This window comes from Mesoplodon bidens (assembly GCF_964165515.1).
Source record: "Mesoplodon bidens genome assembly, chromosome: 5".
Classification (NCBI taxonomy): domain Eukaryota; kingdom Metazoa; phylum Chordata; class Mammalia; order Artiodactyla; family Ziphiidae; genus Mesoplodon; species Mesoplodon bidens.
Genome location: NC_138161.1, coordinates 66,931,736 through 66,959,149, shown reverse-complemented (window position 1 = coordinate 66,959,149; position 27,414 = coordinate 66,931,736). Strand labels below are relative to the sequence as shown.

General features: G+C 39.7%; 1 protein-coding gene across 2 annotated transcripts in view; it reads left to right on the top strand.

The window, feature by feature from the left end:
• The window catches only part of GPR156 (G protein-coupled receptor 156), a 93,230-nt gene that overhangs the window by 47,410 nt on the left and 18,406 nt on the right, over positions 1 to 27,414 (top strand). The window contains exons 1-3 of one of the 2 annotated variants that reach the window (XM_081235247.1): positions 6,496 to 6,642; positions 22,622 to 22,757; positions 22,977 to 23,087. In XM_081235247.1, the coding sequence (XP_081091373.1) occupies positions 22,632 to 22,757; positions 22,977 to 23,087 (237 nt within the window). In that variant the 5' untranslated portion in view covers positions 6,496 to 6,642; positions 22,622 to 22,631. Of the gene's footprint in view, positions 1 to 6,495; positions 6,643 to 22,621; positions 22,758 to 22,976; positions 23,088 to 27,414 lie in introns of those variants that run through there. The other variant, XM_081235246.1, reaches the window with a different exon arrangement.

The following is a 27,414-nucleotide window of genomic DNA, read 5'->3' as shown; positions in this document are numbered from 1 at the left end:
TTATTTTTTCTTTTTTATGGCTGAGTAATATTCCATTGTGTATATGTACCACATCTTCTTTATCCATTCTTCTGTTGATGGACATTTAGGTTGCTTCCATGTCCTGGCCATTGTGAATAGCACTGCAGTGAACATTGGGGTGAGTGTATCTTTTTGAATTATGGCTTTCTCTGGATGGCCTATCTATTTTCATTTTCCCCCTCTCTCTTATCAAATCAACATGCCCTAGGGCAGAGGCCAGAGTGGAGCAGCCAGTGTCTATTTAGAGTCTGTTCATTCCTTTCCTGGTGGCATACTGCCTGCTAGAATCCTAGACCTCTCCCTTAGATACCTACACTAGCCTGTAGTATACCCTCCCTTTCTGGTACAACCCCTCACTCACTGGGTCCTCTGCTAATTTTCTGTACTTCCTGACCCTGCTTGGCAGACTTTGATTCTCACTCATACTTCACTATTTTGTTGACTCTTTCTTTTTTCTTTTTAATTTTTTTGAAGTCTTTATTGAATTTGTTACAATATTGCTTCTGTTTTATATTTTGGTTTTTTGTCCATGAGGCATGTGGGATCTTAGCTCCCTGACCAGGGATTGAACCCACACCCCCTGCAATGGAAGGCAAAGTCTTAACCACTGGACTGCCAGGGAAGTCCCTTGTTAACTCTTTCTTCTGTATTTCTCTTCCTCAAAGTGATGTCCTGGTTTTACTTTTTAAAAAAAATTTTTAATTGAAATATAGTTGATTCACAATGTTGTACCAAGATCTCCTGGTTTTAGACATCTTTGCATGTTCAATCCCTAAATTACCACTGCTTCTTCTTCCTTTCATGCTCCCAGTATCTGGTTTGTGTGTCTTAATCCTATGAGTCTGCCTAGACTCCTGAATTCTGGTCTAACCTCTTTGGCCACCATTTGAGCCCCAATTCTTACCATCTTTCTGTCTCTGATAGTGATACCAAGTACCTTATTAGGAGAAGACAGGTTAATCCTCTGGATATCAACTTTAGTATTTGGTCCCATCTTACCCCCTGCCCCCAAAAAACAAACTATCCAAGTGTCCATTGACAGATGAATGGATATACAAAATGTGAGATATACATGCAATGGAATATTATTCAGCCTTAAAAGGGAAGGAAATTGACATATGTTACAACACAGATGTATCTTGAGGACATTAAGTGAAATAAGTCACTCACAAAAAGACAAATACTGTATGCATCTACTTATATGAGATATCAAGGGTAGTCAAACTCATAGAAATAGAAAATAAAATGGTTGTTGCTAGGGGCTGAGGGGAGGGAGGGAGAAATGGGAAATTATTGTTAAATGGGTATAGAGTTTCAGTTTTGCAAGTTGAAAAAGTTCTGGAGATTGGTTACACAACAATGTCAATATAATTAATACTACTGAACTGTACACTTAAACAGGGTTAAGATGGTAAATTTTATGTTGTTTTATTGTATGTAATTTTATTTTTATTTTACCATAATTAAAATCGTTTTAAATTTTAAAGAGAGAAATTAAAACTCCTTTTAGTAGTAACTTATTTTGGTAAAATAATCTACTATAGGGCCATTTCCTTAAAACTGTATTTTATTGCCTGTACTATCTTTCAGGGGAATAATGATAATGATCATCCTTAGATCATTACCTGTTTTGTGAAGTTGTTACTTTATTTTTCATGTCCTAACTTTACATTTCTGAACCTTTAAATGTTATCGTCTCTTTCAAGTATTCCAGGATTTCCTTCTAGTATACACAAGATCTCTTTGTGATTTAATAGGTTTCTATGACATCCCCATTGGTCTTCTCCTTTCCAGGCTGCACAGTGGTCTGTCCTCATTCTTTAGAGACCCTGCCACTCAGCTTTTCTTCTCCAGAATTTATTTATTTTCCTCATATCCTTCTTTAGTAAAGGTGACAAAAGACAGATGTTTCTTTCTGGCACATTGTGATACTTCACCCTGGGCTTTAGATTCTTACCAGAAAGGGAAGGAGGTGGCTTAGTTTTGTGTGAGATATACAGCAAACAGTAGTAAAATAGAAATGTTGTTGGCAAGGAGAGTCTTTCTCAAATCTCCATGGGTAAGAATTCCTCAGACACATAAGATAACAATAAGAATATACTTATTCTTTTGAGATATAATTCACACACCATGAAATTCATCTTTAAAAAAAAATTAATTAATTAATTAATTTTTGGCTGCATTGGGTGTTCGTTGCTGCTTGCGGGCTTTCTCTAGTTGTGGCGAACGGGGACTACTCTTCGTTGCCGTGCACGGGCTTCTCATTGCGGTGGCTTCTTTTGCTGTGGACCATGGGATCTAGGCATGCAGACTTCAGTGGTTGTGGTACATGGGCTCAGTAGTTGTGGCTCATGGACTCTAGAGCGCAGGCTCAGTAGTTGTGGTTCATGGGCTTAGTTGCTCTGAGGCATGTGGGATCTTCCTGGACCAGGGCTTGAACCCGTGTCCCCTGCATTGGCAGGCGGATTCTTAACCACTGCGCCACCAGGGAAGCCAGAAATTCATCTTTTTAAAGTGTACAATTCAGAAGGTTGGACAATTATCATCACTATCTAATTCCAGAATAATTTCATTACTCTGAAAAGAAACCTCGTACCTGTTAGCAGTCCCTCCCTATTTCTTCCCTCCCCCAGCCTCTAGCAACTACTAGTCTACCTTCTATCTCTATAAATTTGCCTTATCTGGACAATACATATAAATGGAGTCATACAACATGTGGCCCTTTGTATCTGGCTTCTTTCACTTAGCATAATCTTAGCATAATGATTACAAGGTTCATCCATGTTGTAGTATGAAGCAGCACTTCCTTCCTTTTTATGGCTGAATAACGTTCTGTTGCATGAATATTCCACATTTTGTTTATCCAATTATCAGCTGATAGATATTTGGTTATTTCCCCTTTTTTGTCTATTATGAATAATATGCTGATGTGAACATTCATGTGTAAGTTTTTGTGTGGACATTATGTTTTCCTTTATCTTGGGTGTATGTCTAGGAGTGGAATTTCTGCGTCATGTGGTGGCTCTGTGTTTACATAAATGCTGAGCTCTTTTCCAAAGTAGCTCTAGCATTTTACAGTCTCACTAGCAACGTTTGAGGGTTCCAGTTCCCTCCACATCATTGCCGACACTTGTTATTATCTGTCTTCTTTATTCTAGCCATCCTAGTGTGTATAAAGTGGTTTTGTGGTTTTGATTTGCACTTCTCTGATGGCTAATAATGTTGAGCATTTTTTTTCACGTACTTATGGATCATTTGTGCATCTTCCTTGGAGAAATGTCTATTCAAATCCTTTCACAATTTTAAAAATTAGATTATTTATCTTAGGAATATAAACCAGTGATATCTCAAACTTGGTTTATATTAGAACATCCTAGGGAGCTTTTAAAAATCCTGATATCCAGGATTCACCCTAGACCAGTTAAATCAGAATGTCTGGGAGTGGGACAATAGCAGCAGATTTTTCCAACTTTCCAGGTGATTCTAGTGTTTGAGAACCAGTGCCTTAGACTAGATGACCAAGGTGATGATACCAATATAGAAATGTTAAAGATTTAGAAACTTAGAAATTATGCCAGGTATTAAAAATTGAACTAGGGCTTCTTTGGTGGCGCAGTGGCTGAGAGTCCGCCTGCCGATGCAGGGGACATGGGTTTGTGCCCCGGTCCGGGAAGATCCCACGTGCCGCAGAGCGGCTGGGCCCGTGAGCCGTGGCCGCTGGGCCTGCGCGTCCGGAGCCTGTGCTCCGCAACGGGAGAGGCCACAGCAGTGAGAGGCCCGCGTACCGCAAAAAAAAAAAAAAAAAATCTCTGTTAGAAAGCTCGCCTCTAGCTCTTGACCTGATTAGACTTTTTACAATTCACATTTAGTTCAATTTTTTTTTTTTTTTTTTTTTGCGGTACGCGGGCCTCTCACTGCTGTGGCCTCTCCCGTTGCGGAGCACAGGCTCCGGACGCGCAGGCCCAGCGGCCACGGCTCACGGGCCCAGCCGCTCCGCGGCACGTGGGATCTCTCCAGATTGGGACACGAACCCGTGTCCCCTGCATCGGCAGGTGGACTCCCAACCACTGTGCCACCAGGGAAGCCCCAACAGAGACTTTTGATAGAATGAACTTTCCTATAACAGGAGGTTTCAAACCACCTAAAATTAGAAAAATGTCCTGGCTGTGGTTCTTGCCTTGTGACTAGGCATTAGTCTTAGGAGATAACCATGGGTGAGCCAATTAAGGTGAGTTATCATGACACATTCAATCCATAAGCCCAGAAAATTTATCTCAATCATTCAGTGTTCAAAGGGAAACTTTGACAAAATATGAGTATTAGCTAGGAGAAAATTGAAACGTAGGCTTTGAAAGTCATAAGAAGATTGGAGACTCTTTTAAGAGATTTTATTGGAAGTGTAGGGAAAGAGTAACTGAGAATTAAAAAAAAAAAAAAGAACAAAATCCAAGCACTTAAAAATGTGATAGTCACAATGGTTAATTGTGGAGGGAAAAAGACATCTCTCAAAGACTGTAAAAAGCTACCCAGAAGAGATCAGGGAGCCCACAGAGTATGTCAGATTAGGTACAAAATAGGAAAAAAGACTTTGAGAAGCACCTTTGAAGAGAGTCCAAAACACATAATGGGATTATTTAAATCTATTAAAAGGAAGAAGCTTAGAATAACAGTGGGATCTTTTGCTGTTAATAATGGGGCACAGGGAGTGCTCAGAGACTAAAAGGCAATACGTCTAAACTAATTATGTGCCTCTGAATTTATTGAGAAAGATACCAGAGTGATTACCACATTCAAATTGCCTCCTATGAATGAATCAGTAGTAGTTGATCAAATAGTTTTCTCTGTTTTGCATATTTCAAGTCAGGTAGACAAATAAATATTGATTAGCCACTGGAAACTGTTGACATTCGTCTTGAGACTTTTGAAGGCCTCCAGAAGAAATTTTTCTCTTGGTCATGCCTCTCTCTGAAGCTATTGCCCTAGCCCTCTCCTTCCTATTACTACCAAGCTTCTTAGAAGAGTGGTATTCAGCCACCTCCACTTCCTCATCTCCAGCTCATTCTTCAACCCATGCCCTGATTCCAGTGAAAAGGCCTTTGACAACATCATTAAATCAACTCATCTCTTTTTAGATGCCATCCTGTTTAGCCTCAAGCCATGTTAACATTTAACCATCTCCTCTGTTCCTCCTTTCTGAAAACTTCTCTGTTCTTAACTTTACCATACATGATTGTCCTGGTTTTAGCTCTTTGCTTCTTACTAGCTGCTTTCACTGGCTCCTGTATTCCACCTACCCATTTAATGTTGATATCATCTTCGGTTCCAGTCTTAATTCACTTCATAGACTATACCCATCACCTGGTCTTAATCCCTCCTGTGACATATCCCCAAGCCCTGCCTTTTTCAAATCCCACATTCTAACTTCATAGTTGATATTGTTAGATGATGTTCCTCAGTCAGTTCAGATTTGGTGACCGAAAACCAGACTCATACCTTACCACTAATCTTTCTCTACCTCCGTGTGTTTCCTGTCTCCATTAATAGCACTACCATCCACATTTCTCATTCTGGATTTCCTTGTCTCCCTACACATCCAGTTAGTCACCAAGTCTTAGACATTTAATCTCTGAAATGCCTCTAAAATTGTTCTCCTATTATCCACCTCTGTTGCCCAAGTGTAATCCTGATCTACTTTTCATCTGAATTCTTACAGGAGCCCCCTAACTGGTCTTGTCCATTTCCAGTTCAGCTTCTGCCCTCTTGCCAGCACTTTTTCTTCAAACATAGACTTCTATTACCTACCCAACTCCTAAGGTAAGCACTTAAGATCTTTTGTAGTCTGGCCATAATCTACAATTTCTGTTTATTCCCTTTAAATTAAGTTGTACTTTCATCATACAAAATAATGGCCATTCCTAGAGCATACCATGCACTTTCATCACCCAGTCTTTGCTCATGCTCTTCCTTGTTTCATGACTCTTCTCATTTTTCACCTGATAAACTCCTATTCATCCTTTAAGACAAACTCTTGTCCATCAGAATGTGGGCCCTGGAACAGCAGCATCAGTAGCATCTGGGAACTTGTTATAAATACAAATTCTTGGTGCCCTACGGTAGACCCTACTGCATCTGACACTTTGGAGGATGATGACCGGATCTGTACTTTAACAAGCTCTTCAGGTGATTCTTACCAGTTCTAAAATTTAAGAACCACTGTTCTAAGGCACAATTCCTTTATCAATGTCCACAGCACTTTGCATATACCCATAGTACTTGCTACATTGTTTCATAATCATATTTACCCATCCACTTATCTATTTCCTCTGCCTCATATGGAGTCTTCAAATTCAAATACAATATTTTTGTTTATTTCCTAGCACCTGCCAGTGTCTGGCATACAGGAGACGCTTGATAAGAATTCAGGACCTTAAGCACACTCTACTCCCCTCCAGGATTCGGTCCAGTCAGAGTGCATACAAACACACAGCGCTGATAATCAGAAGGTGTCCAAGGTTTCTACTCTTAAAGGCTGGCATGTGCCACACTAGCCAAAAGCACACATACTGACAAGACCAAGTGTCAGCAAGGATGCAAAGAAACTGGATCTCTCATACATTGCTGGTGGGTAAAATGGCACCACTACTCTGGAAAACAGTTTGGCAGATTTGTACAAAGTCAAACATACACTCACTGTGTAATTCAGCAATCACACTCCTGGGTATTTACCCTAGAGAAATCGAAACTTATCTTCACCAAAAAAAAAAACTGTACACAGATGTTTATAGAAGCTTTATTTGTAATAATCAAAACCTAGAAACAACCCAAACATCCTTCAACGGGTGAATGGATAAACAAACTGTGGTACATCTATATAGTGGAACACTACCCAGCCATAAAAGGGAACAAGCTGTAACACATGCAACAACGTGGATGAACCTCAAGGGCGTTATGCCGAGGGAAGAAAGCCAGTCTCAAGAGGTTACATACTGTATGATTCTATTTATATGGCATTCTCAAGAGATGAATTTATAGTGATGAAGAACAGATCAGAGATTGCCAGGGGTTATGGTTGGAGGGAAGGGTGTGACTTGGAGCGGGTAGTTGGAGGGAGGTTTTGTTTTGTTTGCATAATGGAAGAGTTTCGTATCCTGATTATGGTGGTAGTTATCGATACATTAATCTATACATGAGGTAAATTTCATATATCTACACACACACATGAAGAGTGCATGTAAAAACTGGTGAGATTCGAATAGGGTCTATAGTTTAGTTGATAGTATTGCACCAGTGTTCATTTCCTGGTTTTGATAATGTACTCTAGTTATGTAATATGTTATCTTTGGAGAAAGCTGGGCAAAGGGTACACAGAAACTCTCTGTTCTGTTTTGCAGTTCCCTGTGAGTCAAATAATTTCAAAAGAAAAAGTCTTTTGAGAAAAAGAAAGCACAGGGATTTCTGGTGAAAGCTAAATTAGAAAGCGCTGCTTGACACAACTCTAAAATGGGACCCAGGAAGGGAGATGAGTTCGTTGCCCAGTGGAGATGGGAAAGGAGGGAAGTGGAGTGGAAATTCCTGCCTTGGAGACTGTTTGGTAGGACGTGGCCCAGGCCTGTTACCTCTCTCCAGTGTGACTGCGGACTCCTGCTCGCTCGGGGGAAGAGTGAGTACTGGGGTGGAGAGGGCGGTGAAAGCTTCCTCCTCAGCAGTTTCCCACATGGGGAGAGTGGGAGGAAAACCTTTCCTCAATAGGCCTAGGTGGGAAAATGGAAAGAGGGGTTAAGAAATGTTGACATCCTGGACTTCCCTGGTGGTCCAGTGGTAAAGACATTCTGCTTCCACTGCAGGGGACATGGGTTCCAACCCTGGTCAGGGAAGTTCTGCATGCCGCGCGTCCGGCCAAAAAAAAAAAAAAAAGTTAACATCCCTTAACAAGGTTAAAGGTGTGCCCAGTGAAAGATTAAATGGCATAAGAACTCAAGCTCTGGAATCAAACTCCACCTCAGATCCCAGCTCCATCATTTATTAGGCATGTAACTTGATCACTTTAATGAACTTTGCTAAATCCCACTTCTCTATTTAAAAATAAGAGAATGGGACTTCGCTGGCAGTCGAGTGGTTAAGACTTTGCACTTCCACTACAGGGGACATGGGTTCGATCCCTCACTGGGGAACTAAGATCCCGCATGCCGGGTAATGCAGCCAAAAAAATAAAAATAAAAATAAGTAAAAAGAAATTTTTTTTGAATAGGAGTAATGATACTGTGTATCTCAGAAAGCTGTGAAAATTGTATTAGGTAGTTTATGTAGAGCACAGCCTAGCACATATTAAATATATAATTGATGTTGCCTACTCTTTTTAATATTATTCTGTATAATTATCAATATTCTAAGTAGTAGAGAAAATATGTATTCATATGATTCTGATTATAATGTAATTTTTGATGATCCAGAGGTACTTCAGGATCCTTCACTACTTCAAACATGATGAAATGAGCACTTAGTCCCTGTATGTGTATACACAGACAATTTAACTTAAAGGTACTAGTTGTTACTTTCTATCACAGGCTTCTTATCTGCTTTTTACTTTAGGTACATTATCTCTAACCCATATAGCACTCAGGAGGATAAACTGAGATGAAGAAACCACCTTGGCATCGTTAGACAGATCACCCATCACACACAGCTAGTCAATCTAGTCAGTCCGATTTCAAAGCCACGCCTTTTCCACAACTTTATGTTACCTCAGTATTAACCTCAGTGTTAATCCATGAAAGCTGCTTAAACATACACACAGACTAACACTTGTTCCTTTCACATCAGATTACAGGACAGAATATGCAACTCCTGTCACAGCCTAGGGCAGATACTTCCAGGCCATTGCTGGGGCCAAGACTTGAGCACTAGACAATGATGGAAACCAAGAGCCCAAAGCCAGCTGTAGTAAGAATTCAGTCTGGGGTTCCAGCCAGTAGGTCGAGCCAGGAGTTGTAGGGAACCCTGCCAAGGTCTGAAGTCCAGGCTGGCAATCAGAATTGGAAGAGGCAGGCAATGCCCAGCAGAAGGCACTCCAGGGAACTCAGACTTCCTCTCTGTCTCCTCTTGATGGTAAATTCCAGCTAAAGGTGAGAAGGCAGAGGTGAAAACCCTGAGCCTGGGATTTCCCTGGTGATCCAGTGGTTAAGACTCTGCGCTCCCAATGCAGGGGGCCCGGGTTCGATTCCTGGTCAGGGAACTAGATCCTGCATGTGCCAATGAAGAGCCCACATGCCGCAACTAAGACTCAGCGCAGCCAAATAAATAAACAAATAAATATTTAAAAAAAAGAAAGAAAGAAAGAAAAGAAAACCCTGGGCCTGCCAGAGCTACTGCAGGACGTTAGAAACCAGGGTCAGGAAGGCCCTAGCAGAAGTTCGTTGATCAGTAGGATGGACACAGGTCCCAGGTGGCTGGGGTAGACTTGGGGGAAGTGAGAGAACACCAGAAGGAACCAGGAGTCAGGACATCTAGATTAGCTGTCCCCACGTGGTCCCTATCTGGCTGTAAAACTGCATACAGGTCCCTTCATCTTAAAATAAGGGAATCAGGTTCACTCAGTGGTTTAAGCCATGTTCCTTAGAACCCTAAGAATCAAAGCCTGTCCTAGGCAACTTGTGGGGGGCAGAGTTGTGGGGAGCAAGCAGGTCCTGCCTTTCTAGAAGTCTCCCTTTTTCTCTTTGGAGTACCCTTCCAAGACTCCTGATTTATCCAGGATAAGAGACATTTAATAGGTTTCCACCAGATTCAGGTCCCTGTAGATGGTGCTGATAGAGACAAAGCTGAGTAAAACCCAGTCCCAACATCATGAATTCCCAGATTGTGGCCCAGTGGGGAATGATTCCAGCAGTTGTAGCTGTTTGGGATTTCACTCAGATTCACTAAGGCCCAAAGTTCTAATACCACAAACCTGAGGATGAGAAAGAAGGGAAAGAGGGAAAGGAAACCTCCCCAAGATGGCAGGCCAGTCTTTCGTGCCTCAGAAAGATCAATTTACATGTCACCTGGTAAATGATAATATTCTGGTTCACAGCAGATGCCCTGTGATTGGGTGTTTCATGTGGCCAATTGTGCTTGTGCTTTATGCTCTACTTAAAATCAGGGCATCTGCTCTGTCCTTTGGGAAGTGCTACAAGTCTCCTGCTAGGAATTGCTCAAGTCTTTCCCACAGCTAAGGGAAGAAAGGAAATTGAAATCACTGCTTCATAAATTACAGCACATGCCTACCCTCTAGAGTCTGAGGTTATATGACAGAAGAGGATTTTCTGTGTTTCTAGTGTTTCCCCCTCACCAGCATTTAAAAACACATTTAAAATATATTACAAGTGCATGAGACATAGAAACTAATTTTTAAAAAATCTATGTGGAATGTGGCCATAATACTCCTGATTAAAATCATACAAGCTCCTTTCTAGTAAGGGTACCCTTTTTTCCCTCTCATCACCAGCTTATCTTGAATCTATCAGTATGCTTTTTCACCTGTCCTAAACTTGAGCTGGTATAATGAAGTAATTAATGGGCATTGGGTCTTATATCTAAATATTCACATTTCAGCTTTAAAAATACTTGCAAGGCTGCATTTCAAAATTGATCCTTAGGCCTGTTTATAGTCCATGAGAACTATGCATTCTGAAATTTGTATACTGGAAATTTATATTCATAGTCACATAAAAATATCCATATTAAACATACATTCATATACATAGATTTTGTTAAATTCTCAGTGTATACTGAGAAAATAACTGGTAATATTAAATTAAATTTTTATTCTATTTTAAAAGGTGACAGAATAAGAAAATTGTCTTTGCCATGAAAACATTAGAAACCAGAGAGGTGGAATCCTAATGAGCTGAGGACAGAAATTATACCTCATTTGCTTTCCTGTCTCCAGTTCTTCTTAATACCTTGACAAGTAGATATTTAAGAATTGTTGAATTAATGTCTGATGCAGAAAGTTTATTAAAAAGATAATGAATAAAACATGGAGACACGAAGATCATCTGTTAAAGGGAAATTTAGGGGCAGGATGTATACCAAGTTTTCTTTTGTGCTTAATAGCTAAATATTTTGATGGATTGATTGAGACATAAATTCTAATGCATCTCTGGTAACCAGGTCAGCCTATTGTTCCTGCTTAAGTTAGAGAAGCAGAAATGCAAAGGGTCCAAGGCGGGGCAAGCAGGGGGTGGTGGTGGGATGAAATGGGAGACTGGGATTGACATATATACACTAATATGTATAAAGTAGACAACTAATAAGAACCTGCTGTACAGCACAGGGAACTCCACTGCACAGTAGAAACTAACACAACATTGTAAAACAACCATACAACCCCCCCAAAAAAATCTTTTGGAAAGAAGAAAAAAAGAAATGCAAAGTGTGACTGGCTTATTAATAAGCCAGAGCAGGGAAAAGAAATTTGCTTCTGGAATAAGTTGAGAAGGGAAGAGCTGGAAGGGGCCCTAGATTTCATCAAGTCAAACTACTGCTAACCATTTGGCTCTTCTGCAGGCAGAATGTCCCTATTTATCTAGTTCCTCCCCAGCTTCAGTGCTATAGGCCTGAATTGACAGAATAGTTGGTAGGGACCTCTGTCTTTCTGTGTAAAACAAGACTCTGCAAGCACTTAACGGCTACGGGAAAGCAGGCAAATTTAGAGAGGCCAGGCCCACTCAGGACAAGAAGCAGGGCTGAGTGTTTTAGTTCATGACAAAACATCATTTACTGCCTGCAAGGATGTAAAGAGAAGGCATGCACTGCAGCCTGGCTGCAAGCAGCAAATCAAGATCAGCAGATTTTCTGAAGTCAGAATGGGATGCATGTTGTTAACCTCTGAGCAGATGTCACCTGAGACCCTGTAGCCTATGTGGTCATGAGGATGAGGTTTCATCCATTAATTGCTCAACAACAATCCTATCACTGGGCCTACATGGCCCTCGACACATGATGTAAGAGACATATTCGACAAAGGCATTTCCTGGGGGGATTCTCCAAGATGAATTCAGCCAATGGAAAGGAATCTTTCAAGTGGCCTGATTTCACTGGAGACGAGTGAACACATATGCATGTGTGCCTGTGTGAGTATACACATCCCCAAGATGCTGCACTTTCCTAGAAACAAAGAATGGGAGAGCAAAAAGCTTCACGAGCATCCCATTAGGATCCTTTCTCTCATTTATTTTTAGACTCCCTTGGCACCATGTTGAGAGAGGAAGCAGAGGAGGGGCTCACCCAGATGACGCGGCTTTTCAGTGAGGGTTTGGGGGCTGGGGATTTGCCAAGTGGTTAAAACCCTGTGTCTGTGGAAGTCCACGGCACCTAAAATATCTTGGCCCTTTTGTGTTCAGTAATGCCAGGGAGTTTCCAGCCATTCTAGGAGGGACCAAGGGGATCCTCCTAAAGCTCCTACCATTACTCCTCTTGTCTTAGCACACATTGAACCGGCTCTTGACTCTCCCTCTGACCGTCAAGGATCTCTGCCACTTTATGGCCATTTGGCACACTTTGGGAAGGATGAGAGCCTCCTTCCTCCACCTAACAGAGGAGAGCGTTGCCAGGGAAAAATGAGATTAGGGAAGACAACAAAGAAAGGAAGAAGCAATGGGCCTTCCATGTCCATTAATGAATTCATTCATTCATTCATTCACCTAACAAATGGTTATGGAACACTTGCCATTTTCCAAAGCCTGTGCTAGGGGCTGAAATACAGACAAATAAGGAACAGCCTGGCTTTTGAGGAGTAGAAATCGTCTAGTGGGACAACAAAATCAATACAATTGTGTAATATAACACAACAATTGTATTGATGCACATATACCCTGGGGTAATATAAGGACGTGGAGGAGGACACCAAGCCTAGACTGAGGGCATCATCCAGACAGACACGTGCTCTTATTTCTTTGAATCCAATGAAGTGAGTCACTCACAAAGGAAATATGAAGAAATAACTCATAGAACAAATAAAAAGATTGACTGGTAGTACAGTAAGCTTGGCTGATTGATTTTGGTGGCAACGGTCTACAAGGTTTTACAATTTCCCCCACCCCCAGCAGTCAGCGGCCTGGATGTAAAAGCAGACAGTGAACTGTAATTTTTTTTTTTATTTAACTATAGTTGATTTACAGTTTGTGTTAGTTTCCGGTGTACAGCTTCAGGTTCTTCTGCATTACCGGTTATTACAAGATACTGAATACAGTTCCCTATGCTGTACAGTAAATCCTTGTTTATCTGTTTTGTATACAGTGGTGTGTATCTGTTAATCCCATACTCCTAATTTATCCCTCCCCCGCTTCCCCTTTAATAACCGTAAGTTTTCTGTCTGTGAGTCTGTTTCTGTTTTGTAAATATGTTGATTTGTATTATTTTTTTAGATTCCACATATAAGTGATATCACATGACATTTGTCTTTCTCTGTCTGACTTACTTCACTTAGTATGATAATCTCTAGGTCCACCCACGTTGCTGCAAATGGCAATATTTCATTCTTTTTATGGCTGAGTAACATCAATGGATTGAACTTTTGATGCGAGTTTTGTCGAGCAGGTGCAACAAAAGGGCCTGTTTGGAAAGGGAATTGGGTGTTGCTGAGAGAACAGTTCCGATAACCAACCAGAGGTTTGAAATTGAGTAGAGGAAGGAAGAGAGACTGTGAGAAAGCTAAAGAACCAAGGAACTGGAGGTCTGGAGGTTGTCAGTGTATTAGATGTAAGCCTATGAGAGTAGAGGGCTGAGGATAGGAGACTCATTCATTCATTCATTCATCAAGTATTTATTGGGTGATTTTTTAAATTAATTTTTATTGGAGTATAGTTGCTTTACAGTGTTGTGTTAGTTTCTGCTGTACAGCAAAATTTATTGAGTGATTTTAATATGTGAGGTAGTGTTATAGTGCTGGGAGTACATCATGAACAATTCTAATTGGCAGGAGAAGACAATAAACAACAAGAATAATAAATATGTAAATTATGTAACCTGTCAGAAGGTAATAAGTACTATGGTGGGACGGGGATGGAGAGAATAGTGTGGGGTAATAAGGATTTAGTATCTAGTGGAAGAGTGTGATTTTAAGTGGGATTGTCATCATAGCCCTGGTTGAGAGGGTAACATTTGAATAAAGATATGAAGGGAGAGAGGGAATGAACCATGCACATATGTGAATTAAAATATTCCAGGCAGGGAGCACAGCCACTTTAAAGCCTTGAAGTGTGAGAGCATCTGGTGTTTTCATGAAATAGCAAGGAGGTGTGTGGAGTGGAGTGGGCAAGGGGAAGAAGTAGGAAATGGGGTAGAGAGATAACGGGGACCAAATGTGTAAGCACTGCAGACCCTGGTAAAGACTTTGGCTTTTCCTTCGAGTGAGATAGAAAGCCATTGCATGGTTCTGAGCAGAGAAGTGACATGATCACTGTGGCTGCTATGTTGAAAATAGAAGTCGGGAGGGTCCAGAGTAGAAGCAGGGAGACCAGTTAGGAGGCTAGTATAATAATCCAAATAAGAAATGCAAAGTCAGACTTTGATCAGGGTGATGGCAGCAGAGGTGGTGCGAAGTATTTGGATTCTGGATGTGTTTTAAGGATAGAGCCAATAGGATTTCATGACAGATTGGATGTGGGAGGTGAGCTAGAGTCAAGTATGACTCCACGATTTTTGGTCCAAGCAAATATAAAGATGAAGTTGCCATTATCTGAACTGAGGAAGGATGTAAGAACAGGTTGAGGGGGGAGACTAGGAGTTAAAGTTTGGATGCATTGAAATCAGAGATATTGGTGTTTAAATTTTCTTAAGTGGAACCATTCTGAATGATCATAAGACCCAGGGTGTGACCCAGGGTGTCTGAAAGTGGAATAAAGTGAAGTTGTTATGATTAAAGAATTTAAACTCTGGAAGTTGAAAGGTTAATGAAATCTCCTAGGACGGTCTCCTAGGATGGTGGCCCAGGCAGGAGAGGAAGAAGCAGCGCCAGGCTGCTCTCACCCTTAAAATACAAAGTTTGAATATAAATAGCTACAGGTCACACAAATATTAGTTTGAGGTGTTCAGAATTTGAATTGAACTTAATACATTAGAAGTAAGCAAAATGATTACATTTGCTGAAACACACCAGACAAAATTATGATAAAACTGTTCGGAACATATCCAGATGAGTTAGATCTATAATCCCATTGTAGTGTGGATCAAAAACAGTGGACTGAAAAAGAAATTCAATAAATTTCACAATTTAATCTTAATTGTTTTATTAAAAAGCTTTTTGGATATGTTTAAAGCTCAATGATACTATTTATATCGACTCATGTAGCATTTTAGAAAGCATGGCCCTGTGACATTTTAGGAAAGTTTGCTAATAGTAACAGCAAGCCAAGAAGTACCCTCAGCACCATTCACAGGCTATGTTTCCAAACTCTGTCCTTAGCATCATTAAGAAGAAACAACAGGATACCAGTGTCTCTATAACTCCAAGTATAATGAAAGACCAAGTTCAGAAACTGATACTTGATAAAGATTTTTAAAACATCATACTGGTAGATGTAATTTATGCATCTGAATTCATTAAAGACTTTGAAATGATAATACAGGTTTATACAGGTTCTGCAGATACAGATGGATATTTATCTCTATGTACTGAAACGTTACTTGAGAAGAGAGAAATCAAGAAAACTCTTGCCTTATATTGCCAATCAGTAAATGAAGAAAAAAAGATAATGAGGTAGCTATAAAATCCTTTTTTAAAAAAAATGCCACCTTGTTTCTGACTGTCAGTAACCCAGTCTGGGCGTTTTATCTCTTCATAGATGAAACACAAGTAATCTAGATGGGCCTGGCTATTTATAAGTAGATAATATTAAAATCTTCTTCCCTTGTAGAAATTATGTTTGTGGTTATTAAAATATTCAGCATATGCAGTCTTCATCTTTTAGTTCAATAGAAAAGTATAAATGATATAGGTGGTTGAATTCCTATCAAAGTAGCAAAGACATTCTCCAGACTTACATAATTCACCTGCTGAATTGGAGATGATTCACCTTTCAGTGACTTCACAGGTGTTAACTTGGCCAAACACAATTGGTAAATCATCTTCTATTCATTTTCTTTTCTGAGGCAAGTTTTCAGTATCATTGTTTAGGAAAAATAGCAAAACATACATATTATAAGTCCATAACATGTCCATTTGAAAATTAATTTGCATCAACTTCTGAGATGTGAAGACTATGTAATGTATATTTTGTTTTTTAAAAAAACTAAATTGAGTTCCTCCTAACTAAATCAGGAGGGGGAGGAATTCTAAATCAGGATTCATGCAGTACTGAATTACACAAAGGAGACCTGATTGTACAGTGGTATTCAAATAAAATGGTCCAGAGAGGAGTTGAGGAAGAAACCTACCCATCAGTGATCTAGACAACACAGACATGTGGCTGTGAAACCTGGGCATTTGCTTGGTGAGAACCTCATCATCAGATATTCATGGCTGATGCATAGGAGCTTGTGAGAGGCCATGGGGAAGAACAGCCTCCGTTCTTGGTCCTGCAGGATCCCACCCAGTGGTTTGTTTTTGTTTTTTGTTTTTTGTTTTTTTGCGGTACACGGGCCTCTCACTGTTGTGGCCTCTCCCGTTGCGGAGCACAGGCTCCGGACGCGCAGGCTCAGCGGCCATGGTTCACGGGCCCAGCCGCTCTGCGGCATGTGGGATCTTCCTGGACTGGGGCATGAACCCGTGTCCCCTGTATCAGCAGGCGGACTCTCAACCACTGCGCCAACAGGGAAGCCCCCACCCAGTGGTTTTACCACCGCCCAAGCTTCTGGCTGCACTGAGTGGCCAGTCCCGGTCAGCGGTGCCCTCTTTTCTAAATCAGTGTCAGCACTGGTCTCTCTAATGTATACTTTTCTTAACAAATGCTTTGCGAAGCTGCTGATAATCATTGTTATTTCGGTAGTCAATATTCAGCACATATTCCCCCTTCTTATGGGAAGAGACAAAGAAACTAGGGAAGATTACTCTAAGCCCACAGTTTGAAGACATGATGACTGAGGAAGCAAGCCTGAAGGAAGAAGTGGGTAGGTAGGAGAGGGCTAAATCTTAAATGGGGGTACAGGAGACTTAAGGTAAACAATAGAAAATTGTTCTTTATACATGTAGCTCTCTTGCTAAGTGATGAAGGTGGTATTTTAAGAAAATAAGTGTGAAAGTAATGCGCAAGATGTATTAGGACAGGGAAAAACTGGTGTTACAGAGAGCTGAAGCTTACACCAAAAAATCTAAAGATTAACATTTTTGCATCGCCTTAGAGTATGCAAAGAGTTTTCGCACACACCTCATTTGATCCTCACAGTACCCTGTGGGTGGATACAAAAGAAGATATCATCTTCATTTCACAAATGAGGAAGCAGGAACCTAGACTAGTTAAATGAGGCGATGAAAGTCACACAGCTGTGATTGGCTGAGCCAGGATTCCCATCTCATACCAGACTCCAGTTCCATTTCTCCTAACATGACTGTATCCTGGATAAATGTGGTAGCAGGAATGGAGAGCGAGGGATAGCTCAGAGAGATTTTGAAATAACAAGTGAAAGAAATTGGCAGTTGATTGGGTAGAGGTGATAAAGAAAGAGGTGGAGAAGGAAAAGAGAGAGGAATAGGTGATTCCCAGGTTTCTAAAGCCTGGAAGATGATGAAGTTAACCGTATCATCAGCTATGTTGGCAACATGCTTACTACTTGCTGGGCCCTGTGCCACACACTTGGCTACATTGCCTCTTTGAATCCTCACAACTCTTTGGTTTGGGCAGGAGGGGAACGTGTATTATTATTATCCCCATTTTACAAGGCAGTTGTTCTCACTTTTAGAGGAAGAGAAAAAAATCAAGATTTTTGCTCCAAGACTAGGTAAGGCTCAGCTGGACTCATTGGCTTACGGTGACCGTACTTGGGGCCTGAGTCACAGGCAGAGGTTTGGTGTTCTTGTATGTGTGGATGTAATTATGTTGCCAGCTATGAAGTAATCAAGCTGGGCTGATGGTGGTTGTGATGGTTCTAAGTACAGCACTGCCAAACTGTTTGTTTAATGCCTCCTAGGTACATTGCCTGTCTTTAAAGTAGGCTGTACTAAGTAGCTGGGTTTGCCTTCACTCTGGCCTTTAAGGTGGTCAGCCAGGTAATCCAGGTACATAGATAAGAATGCTTTCCCCCTTGTTACTATTTTAAAATAAACATATAGGGAACATCCCTGGTGGAGCAGTGGTTAAGAATCCGCCTGCAGTGCAGGGGACACGGGTTCGAGCCCTGGTCCAGGAAGATCCCACATCATCCCTTAGATCCTGTGGAGCAACTAAGCTCGCGCGCCATAACTACTGAGCCTGCGCTGTAGAACCCGCGAGCCACAACTACTGAGCTCGTGTGCCACAACTACTGAAGCCCGCACGCCTAGAGCCCGTGCTCCACAACAAGAGAAGCCAACACGATGAGAAGCCCATACACTGCAACGAAGAGTAGCCCCCGCTTGCTGCAGCTAGAGAAAGCCCGCGTGTAGCAACAAAGACCCAATGTAGCCATAATTAATTAATTAATTAATTAATTAATAAAAGAAAATTTAGGTGAGTTTAAGAAAAAAATAAACATATAAGTATAATTACCAAATGACCAGTTGTATAAATATTGCACTTATGCAGAATACACTATTTAGACTAAAACTCTTAAGTACAGTTACATTACTTCTTAACTGTTACTAGTTATTTTTATTTCTTAATTGTTATCAGTCACAGTCCAATGTAAACCTGCTTTTCCCCTTAGGTTAACCAATTCACACATTTCTACCTGGTCCCAAGCCTCTACTGGTGCCCAGGATTTGTGTCAGACCGTGATTGTCCACATTTCCCCATAACCTTCAAAGTGCTCTATAACTTCATTTAAAAATCACTCAAGAAACAACCCTTCCCAAATTTCCTGCTTTCAATCCCTGCTTTCTCTTCCTCTCTTGGTCAAACAGAGAGAGGAAAACAATTTACATGTCAAATAAAGTAAATAGTGGATGAAAACTTCCCCAAACTTTTGTCAAAAAGTAGTTTACCTTACAGCTCATTTTATTTTATTTTTTAACTTTATTTTTTTATTGAAGTATAGTTGACTTACAATGTTGTGTTAGTTTCAGGTGTACAGCAAAGTGATTCAGTTATACATACATGTATATTATCAATATATGTATTATATATATTCTTTTTCAGATTCTTTTCCCTTATAGGTTATCACAGAATATTGAGTATAGATCTCTATGCTATACAGTAGGTCCTTGTTGGTTATCTGTTTTATATATAATAGTGTGTATATGCTAATCCCAAACTCCTAATTCATCCCTCCCCACCTTTCCCTTTTGGTAACTATAAATTTGTTTTCTATGTCTGTGGTTCTATTTCTGTTTTGTGTGTAAGTACATTTGCATCATTTTTAATTGGATTGCATATATAAGTGATATCATATGATATTTGTCTTTCTCTGTCTGGTTTATTTCACTTAGTATGATAATCTAGGTCCAGCCATGTTGCTGCAAATGGCATTATTTCATTCTTTTTTATGGCTGACTAACATTCCATCGTATATACATACCACATCTTCTTTATCCATTCACCTGCCAATGGAAATTTAGGTTGCTTCCATGTCCTGGCTATTGTAAATAGTGCTGCAGTGAGCACTGGGGCGCATGTATCTTTTCAAATTATGGTTTTCTGCAGGTATATGCCCAGGAGTGGTATTGCAGGATCATATGGTAGCTCTATTTTTAGTTTTTTAAGGAACCTCCATACTGTTCTCCATAGTGGCTGTATCAATTTACATTCTCACCAACTGTAGGAGGGTTCCTTTTTCTCCATACCCTCTCCAGCATTTATTATTTGTAGACTTTTTGATGATGGCCATTCTGACTGGTGTGAGGTGATAACCTCATTGTAGTTTTGATTTGCATTTCTCTAATAATTAGCGATGGTGAGCATCTTTTCATGTGCCTTTTGGCCATCTGTATGTCTTCTCTGGAGAAATGTCTATTCAGATCTTCTGCCCTTTTGTTTTTGTTTTTGTTTTTTTTTGCGGTGTGTGGGCCTCACTGTTGTGGCCTCTCCCGTTGCGGAGCACGGGCTCCGGACGCGCAGGCTCAGTGGCCATGGCTCACTGGCCCAGCCACTCCGTGGCATGTGGGATCTTCCCAGACTGGGGCACGAGCCCGTGTCCCTGCATCAGCAGGTGGACTCTCAACCACTGCACCACCAGGGAAGCCCTTCTGCCCATTTTTTGACTGTGTTGTTTGGTTTTTGTTGTTGCTGTTGTTATTGATCTGTATGAGGTATTTGTATAGTTTGGAGATTAATCCCTTGTTGGTCACATCATTTGCAAATATTTCCTCCCATTCTGTAGGTTGTCTTTTTGGTTTTGTTTATGGTTTCCTTTGTTGTGAAAAACCATGTAAGTTTAATTTGATCCCATTTGTTTATTTTTCTTTTTATTTCCATTACTCTAGGAGATGGATGCAAAAAGATATTGCTGTGATTTAAGTCAAAGAGTGTTCTATGTTTTCCTTGAGTAGTTTCATGGTATTCGGTTTTACATTTAGGTCTTTAATCCATTTTGAGTTTATTTTTGTGTATAGTGTTAGAGAATGTTCTAATTTCATTCTTTTACATGTAGCTGTCCAGTTTTCCTAGCATCACCCATTGAAGAGGGTGTATATCCATTGTATATTCTTGCCTCCTCTGTCATGTCATTAATTGACCATATGTGTTGGGTTTATTTCTGAGCTTTCTATCCTGTCCCATTGATCTATATTTCTGTTTTTGTGCCAGTATCATACTGTTTTGAGGACCATAGCTTTGTAGTATGGTCTAAAGTCAGGGAGCCTGATTCCTGCAGCTCCATTTTTCTTTCTCGAGATTGCTTTGGCTATTCAGGGTCTTTCATTTTTCCATACAAATTAAAAAAATGTTTTTTCTATTTCTGTGAAAAATGCCATTGGTGATTTGTTAGGGATTGCATTAAATCTGTAGATTGCCTTGGGTAGTGTAGTCATTTTGACAATATTGATTCTGCCAGTCCAAGAACACAGTACATCTTTCTATCTGTTTGTGTCATCTTTGATTTCTTTCATCAGTGTCTTATAGTTTTTGGAGTACATGTCTTTTGCCTCCTTAGGTAGGCTTATTCCTAGATATTTTATTCTTTTTGATGCAATGGTAAATGGAATCGTTTCCTTACTTTTTCTTTCTTATCTTTCATTGTTAGTGTATAGAAGTGTAATAGATTTCTGTGTATTAATTCTGTATCCTGCAACTTTACCAAAATCATTGATGAGCTCTAGTAGTTTTCTGGTAGTATCTTGAGGATTTTCTATATAGAGTAACATGTCATCTGCAAACAGTGACAGTTTTATTCCTTCTTTTCCAACTTGGATTCCTTTTATTTGTTTTTCTTCTCTGATTGCTGTGGCTAGGACTTCCAAAAGTATGTTGAATAAAAGTGGTGAAAGTGGCCATCCTTGTCTGATCTTAGAGGAAATGCTTTCAGCTTTTCACCCTTGAGTATGATGTTAGCTGTGGGTTTGTCAATTATGGCCTTTATTATGTTGAGGTAGGTTCCCTCTATGCCCACTTTCTGGAGAGTTTTTTTTATCATAAATGGCTGTTGAATTTTATCGAAAGCTTTTTCTGCATCTATTAAGATGATCGTATGCTTTTTTTTTTTTTTTTTTTTGCGTTACATGGGCCTCTCACTGTTGTGGCCTCTCCCATTGCGGAGCACCGGCTCCGGACGCACAGGCTCAACAGCCATGGCTCACGGGCCCAGCCGCTCCGCGGCACGTGGGATCTTCCCAGACCGGGGCACGAACCCGTGTCCCCTGCATCGGCAGGCGGACTCTCAACCACTGCGCCACCAGGGAAGCCCGATCGTATGCTTTTTATTCTTTAGTTTGTTGGTGTGGTGTATCACACTGATGGATTTGCGGATATTGAAAAATCCTTGCATCCCTGGGATAAATCCCCCTTGATCATGGTGTATGATCCTTTTAAAGTATTGATGGATTCGACTTGCTAATGTTTTGTTGAGGATTTTTGTGTTTATGTTTATTAGTGATATTGGCCTGTAATTTTCTTTTTTTGTGGTATCTTTGTCTGGTTTTTTCAAATAGTAGTTTACCTTACAGCTCATTTTTAAAGGCTCCAAACTGTATCTCTTTAGGTATCTACCTGCTAGTTATTTATTTACTAGGCTGCATAGAGCAGTCTCTTAGCAACCATAAACTCATGGAAAAATCCTAACTCTTCTCTGATACCACCTGTTTTTAGGAAGTGACCTTCTTTTAAAAGACTTGGAGTTATACAAGCAAGAAATACCAGAATTTAGTTCTTTTTGAAAATAAATTTAAATAAGTCATATTTATTTAATTTTTAAAAATTTTTATTTAAATTTTTCACAGATTTGTAAAGTTGTTTCTTCCCTATGGCCTTCTACTCTGAGGCTGCATTGGAGATTATTCTGGCCCACTCCCAGGGCAAATGTCATGACTGTAGGTGTCTTTCTTCCTGGTTTCCTATAGGATTGTGAAGATGTCCAGTCCCAATCTGAACATTGTGACCTTATTGGGCAGTTGTCTGACTTACAGTAGCGCTTACCTCTTTGGGATTCACCATCAAGGTGCTTTAGCAGGAAGCTCAATGGAAACTCTCATTCAGGTAGGTGAAGTCTTCAGTTTTGTTTTGAATATGATGCGGGTGTTGGTTATATTTATCTTTGCTGTGGGCACTTTCAGAGGCAATCCCTGGAACGCTGAGTCAGTGAGGTCCACTTTCTGCCCCAGGTCCTCTGTGGACTGAGCCATTACAAATCAGAATGTGTGGAGAACCACAAAGGTTTCTCTTATGCCTCTTGCTTCTGTCCCTTTCCGCCTGTAGGTAAGACTGTCCATGTTGTGCATTGGGACCTCCCTTGTGTTTGGCCCCATTCTGGGAAAGAGCTGGCGACTCTACAAGGTGTTTACCCAGAGGGTTCCAGACAAGAGAGTGGTGAGTAGGCAACAAGTACACAGTGCTTGATCACAGACAGCAGCTCTACTACTGATTAAAAGCTAGAGAAACTTGTGCCAGATTACTGGGTCTGGCCCTTTTATGATGATCTGAAGCTCCTGCTCCTTACTTCAAACCTTGGAGTCACATGGCCGGTGTCAGTGCTATTGGGATATAGGTCTTTAAACAAAGGTTCTGCTTCATATGCACCCCAGGCCCTGGTACTCCTCTGGGGGATGTGTGAGCTGGCCCATATCTGGCATCAGTTTGAGGGAGAGCAAGATGCCCAGAGAGGCTGTTGCTTGGCACAGGTGTGGGCTGAAAGTGGACAGAGGGAGAGTGATTACAGAGAAGCTATAGCAGATAAGCAGTTATTTCCCTTTTTGGAGCCCAATTCTTTTCCATTTAAGAAGGGCATTCTCTGCACTAAGAAGGATGAGCCTGGAGCAGTGAGCAAGGAAGAGCATACCCATTTCAGCAGACAGAATCAACCCTAGAAGCTATGTGGCAGCCAGACCACCTACCTGTGCCTGACATCAGGTGTCATCCTAACCACATTCCCCCATTTTATCAGGTTTCCTGATAGAGCTGCCCACACCTCAAAGCCTGATCATCAAACCCTTTGTCTATGTAAGCCCTGCCCAGACCCAACATATTACTCAGTTGGAGTTTACTTCTCTGGACTGACAAGACTTTTTTTTTAGCAAACATTATTAAATTGTGGTGAATATTTATCAAAAGCTCCACTGTGAGTAACCATACATATGAAAAAGTTTGCCTAAAAGACAGTAAGTTCATTCATTCCTCTAGAACACTAATTCCTTTTTTAAAAAATAGCTTTATTGAGGTATAATTGACATCCAGTGAACTGCACATATTTACTGTTTGATATGTTTTGACATATGTATACACTGTGAAACGTGGGATATAATCTACAAGTTTCCTCATGCACCCTTGTCATCTCCCTCTCCTGTCTAATTCTTACATCCCCTGTCCCTGTCCGCAGGCAACCACTGACCTGCTTTCTGTTACTATAGATTAGTTTGTATTTTCCAGAATTTTATATAAATGTAATTATATAGTATGTATTTTTTTATCTTTCTTTTACTTGGCATAATTATTTTGAGATTTATCTATGTTGTTACTTGCATCAATGGTTCTTTTCTTTTTATTGCTAAGTAATTTTCCAATGTGTAGATGTAACTACAGTTGGTTCATACATTCACCTATTGATGGATGTTTGGGTTTGTTTCCAGTTTAGGGCTATTAAAAATAAAACTGCTATGAATGTTTGTGTACGAGTCTTTGTGTAGACATATGCTTTCATTTCTCTTGTTTAAAAACCTAAGCGTAGAATGATTGGATCATATGGTAGGTGTATGTTTACCTTTTAAAGAAATTGCATGACTTTTCCAAAGTGTTTGTACCATTTTACATTCCCACCAACAGTGTATGAGTCCCTTTCCTCCACATCCTTCCCAACATTAGACTCAGTTGGTCGTTTTCACGTTGGTCATTCTAATAGGTAAGTATGGTAGATTCTCATTGTGTTTTAATTTGCATTTCCCTGATGCAGTGTTGAGCATCTTTTTATATGCTTATTTGCCATCCATATACCTTCTTTGGTGAAGTATCTGCTCAGATCTCTCACCTATTTTTTTAAGTTAGTTGTTTGTTTTCTTATTATTGCGTTTTGAGGGTTCTTTTTATATTCCAGATACAGTCCTTTATCAAATAAAGATTTTCTTCCAGTTTGTGACTTTTCATTCCCTTAAGAATGTCTTTCAAAAAGAAGATGTTTCTAATTCTGATGAAGTCCAATTTACTACTTTGTTCTTTAATGGATCATGTTTTTAGTATCAGATCTAAGAAACTTTTGCCTAACCCAAGGCCCCAAAAGTTTTTCTCCTATGTTTACTTCTAGATGTTTTAAGAGTTTTTGTTTCTACATTTAGGTCTATGATTTATTTTGAGTTAATTTTGAAATATGATGTGATCTGTGGATTGAAGTTCATTTTTTATATGTGGATATCCAATTGTTCTGGCACCATTGTTGAAAAGAGTGTCCTTTCTTCACTGAATTACCTTTGCACCTTTGTTGAATCTGTTTCATTGATGTCATTGTTTATTTTGACACCAATACCATATTACTGTAGCTTTATGTTAAATCTTTTTTTTTTAAATTTATTTTTGGCTGTGTTGGGTCTTCATTGCTGTGCACAGGCTTTCTGTAGTTGTGGAGAGCAGGGGCTACTCTTCATTGTGGTGCGTGAGCTTCTCATTGCAGTGGCTTCTCTTGTTGCAGAGCATGGGCTCTAGGTGCATGGGCTTCAGTAGTTGTGGCACGCGGGCTCAGTAGTTGTGGCGTACGGGCTTAGTTACTCTGTGGCATGTAGGATCTTCCTAGACCAGGGCTCAAACCTGTGTCCCCTGCGTTGGCAGGAGGATTCTTAACCACTGTGCCACCAGGGAAGTCCTATGTTAAATCTTGAGTCAAGGAGTATTAGTTCTTCTCTTTCAGGTTGTTTTGGCTAATCTAGATCCTTTGAATTTCCATATGAATTTTTTAATCAGTTTGCCAATTTCTGCGAATTTTTTGCTGAGATTTTGATTGAGGTTGTATTGAATCTGTAGATCAAATTGTGGAGAACTGTTTTCTTAACAATGTTGTGTCTTTTAACCCATGAACACAGTATACTTCTTCATATATTTAGGTCTTTTCTAATTTCTCTCAGCAATTTTTTTGTAGTTTTCAGTGGAGGTCTTTCATATCTTTTATCAAATCTATTCCTGAGTATTTTATTTTTTATGCTATTATACATGTTACTGTTTTTTATTTCACTTTCCAATTTTTTGTTGCTAATATATACAAATACAATTGATTTTTGGAAGCTGATCTTGCATGCTGCAATCTTGCAAAACTACTTATTAGTTCTAGTAACTTTTGTGCAGATTCCATCAGATTTTCTATATAGATTCATATCTTCTGTAAAAGAAATTTTCTTTTCAATCTTGTATGATGGCACTGGCTAGAAACACCAGTACAGTGTTCAATAGAAGTGCTGAGAGCAGACATCCTTGAGTTGTTCTTGATCATATGGGGAAAACATCCTATCTTAGTCAAAACTAAGAATGATGTTAGCTGTAGTTTTATCATAGATGCCCTTTATCTAATTGGAGAAGTTCCCTTCTATTCCTATTTTACTGAGTTTCTATAAAGAATTAATGTTGGGTTTTGTCAAATGTGTTTTCTGTATCTGTTAATCGTATGATTTTTCATTTTTAGCTTGCTCATATGGTGAATTACATTAATTGATTTTAGGATCTCAAACCAACCTTGTATTCCTGAAACAAACTCCACTTGGTCATTATGTATTACCCTCTTATATTGTTGGATTCATTTTCATAAAATTCTGTTTATAATCTTCGTGTTCATATTCCTAAGGTATGTTGCTCTGCAGCTTTCTTTTCTTATAAAATCTTTTTCTGGTTTTGTAACAGGGTAATGGCAGCCTTGTAGAATGAATTGGGAAGTATTCCCTCCAATTCAATTTCTGGAAGAGTTTGTGTATAATTATATAATTGGCATTTACTTATGGCATAAGTATTTCATTTACAATAGTGTGCTTCCAGTTCCCTACTCTCCAATCTTTGTGTTGTTTTTACTTCTACATATGTTACAAGCCCCACACAATTGTTACTAATTTTTGTTTAAGCAATCAGTTATGTTTTAAAGATATTTAAATAGTAAATATCAATCATATATTTTTCTATGAAGTTAACATTTCCAGAGCTCTTAATTTCCTCGTATAGATCCGTATATTCATCTGGTATTATTTTCCTTTTACTTCAAGGATATCTAACATTCTCATGCAAGTGTGCTAATGTTGAATTCTTTTGGCTTTTGTTTATCTGAAAAAGTCCTTATTTCACCTTTATTTTTGAAAGATATTTTTTCTGGATATAAGATTCTAGGTTCATATTTTATTTTCTTTAGTTGAAGATTTCCCTCTACTGTTTTCTCACTTGTCCTTGTATCTCATAAGAAATCTGATGTCTTCCTTATCTTTGTTCCTCTATACATGCTTTGTCATTTTTTGCTGGTTGATTTGAAGATTTTCTCCTTATCACTGGTTTGGAGCATTTTGGTTCAGCAACTGATTTGTTTTTATCTTACAAACACCATGAATCATGTAACTAGTTGTGCTTCCTTCTTTTCATTGGTTGTCAAAAATGCAGACCCATGTTTCTGCCCCAATTCTTGAATGGTATGTGCTCTCCTCACCTGAGCATTCATCATAATTCTCCTTATTGTCTTTCCTTAATA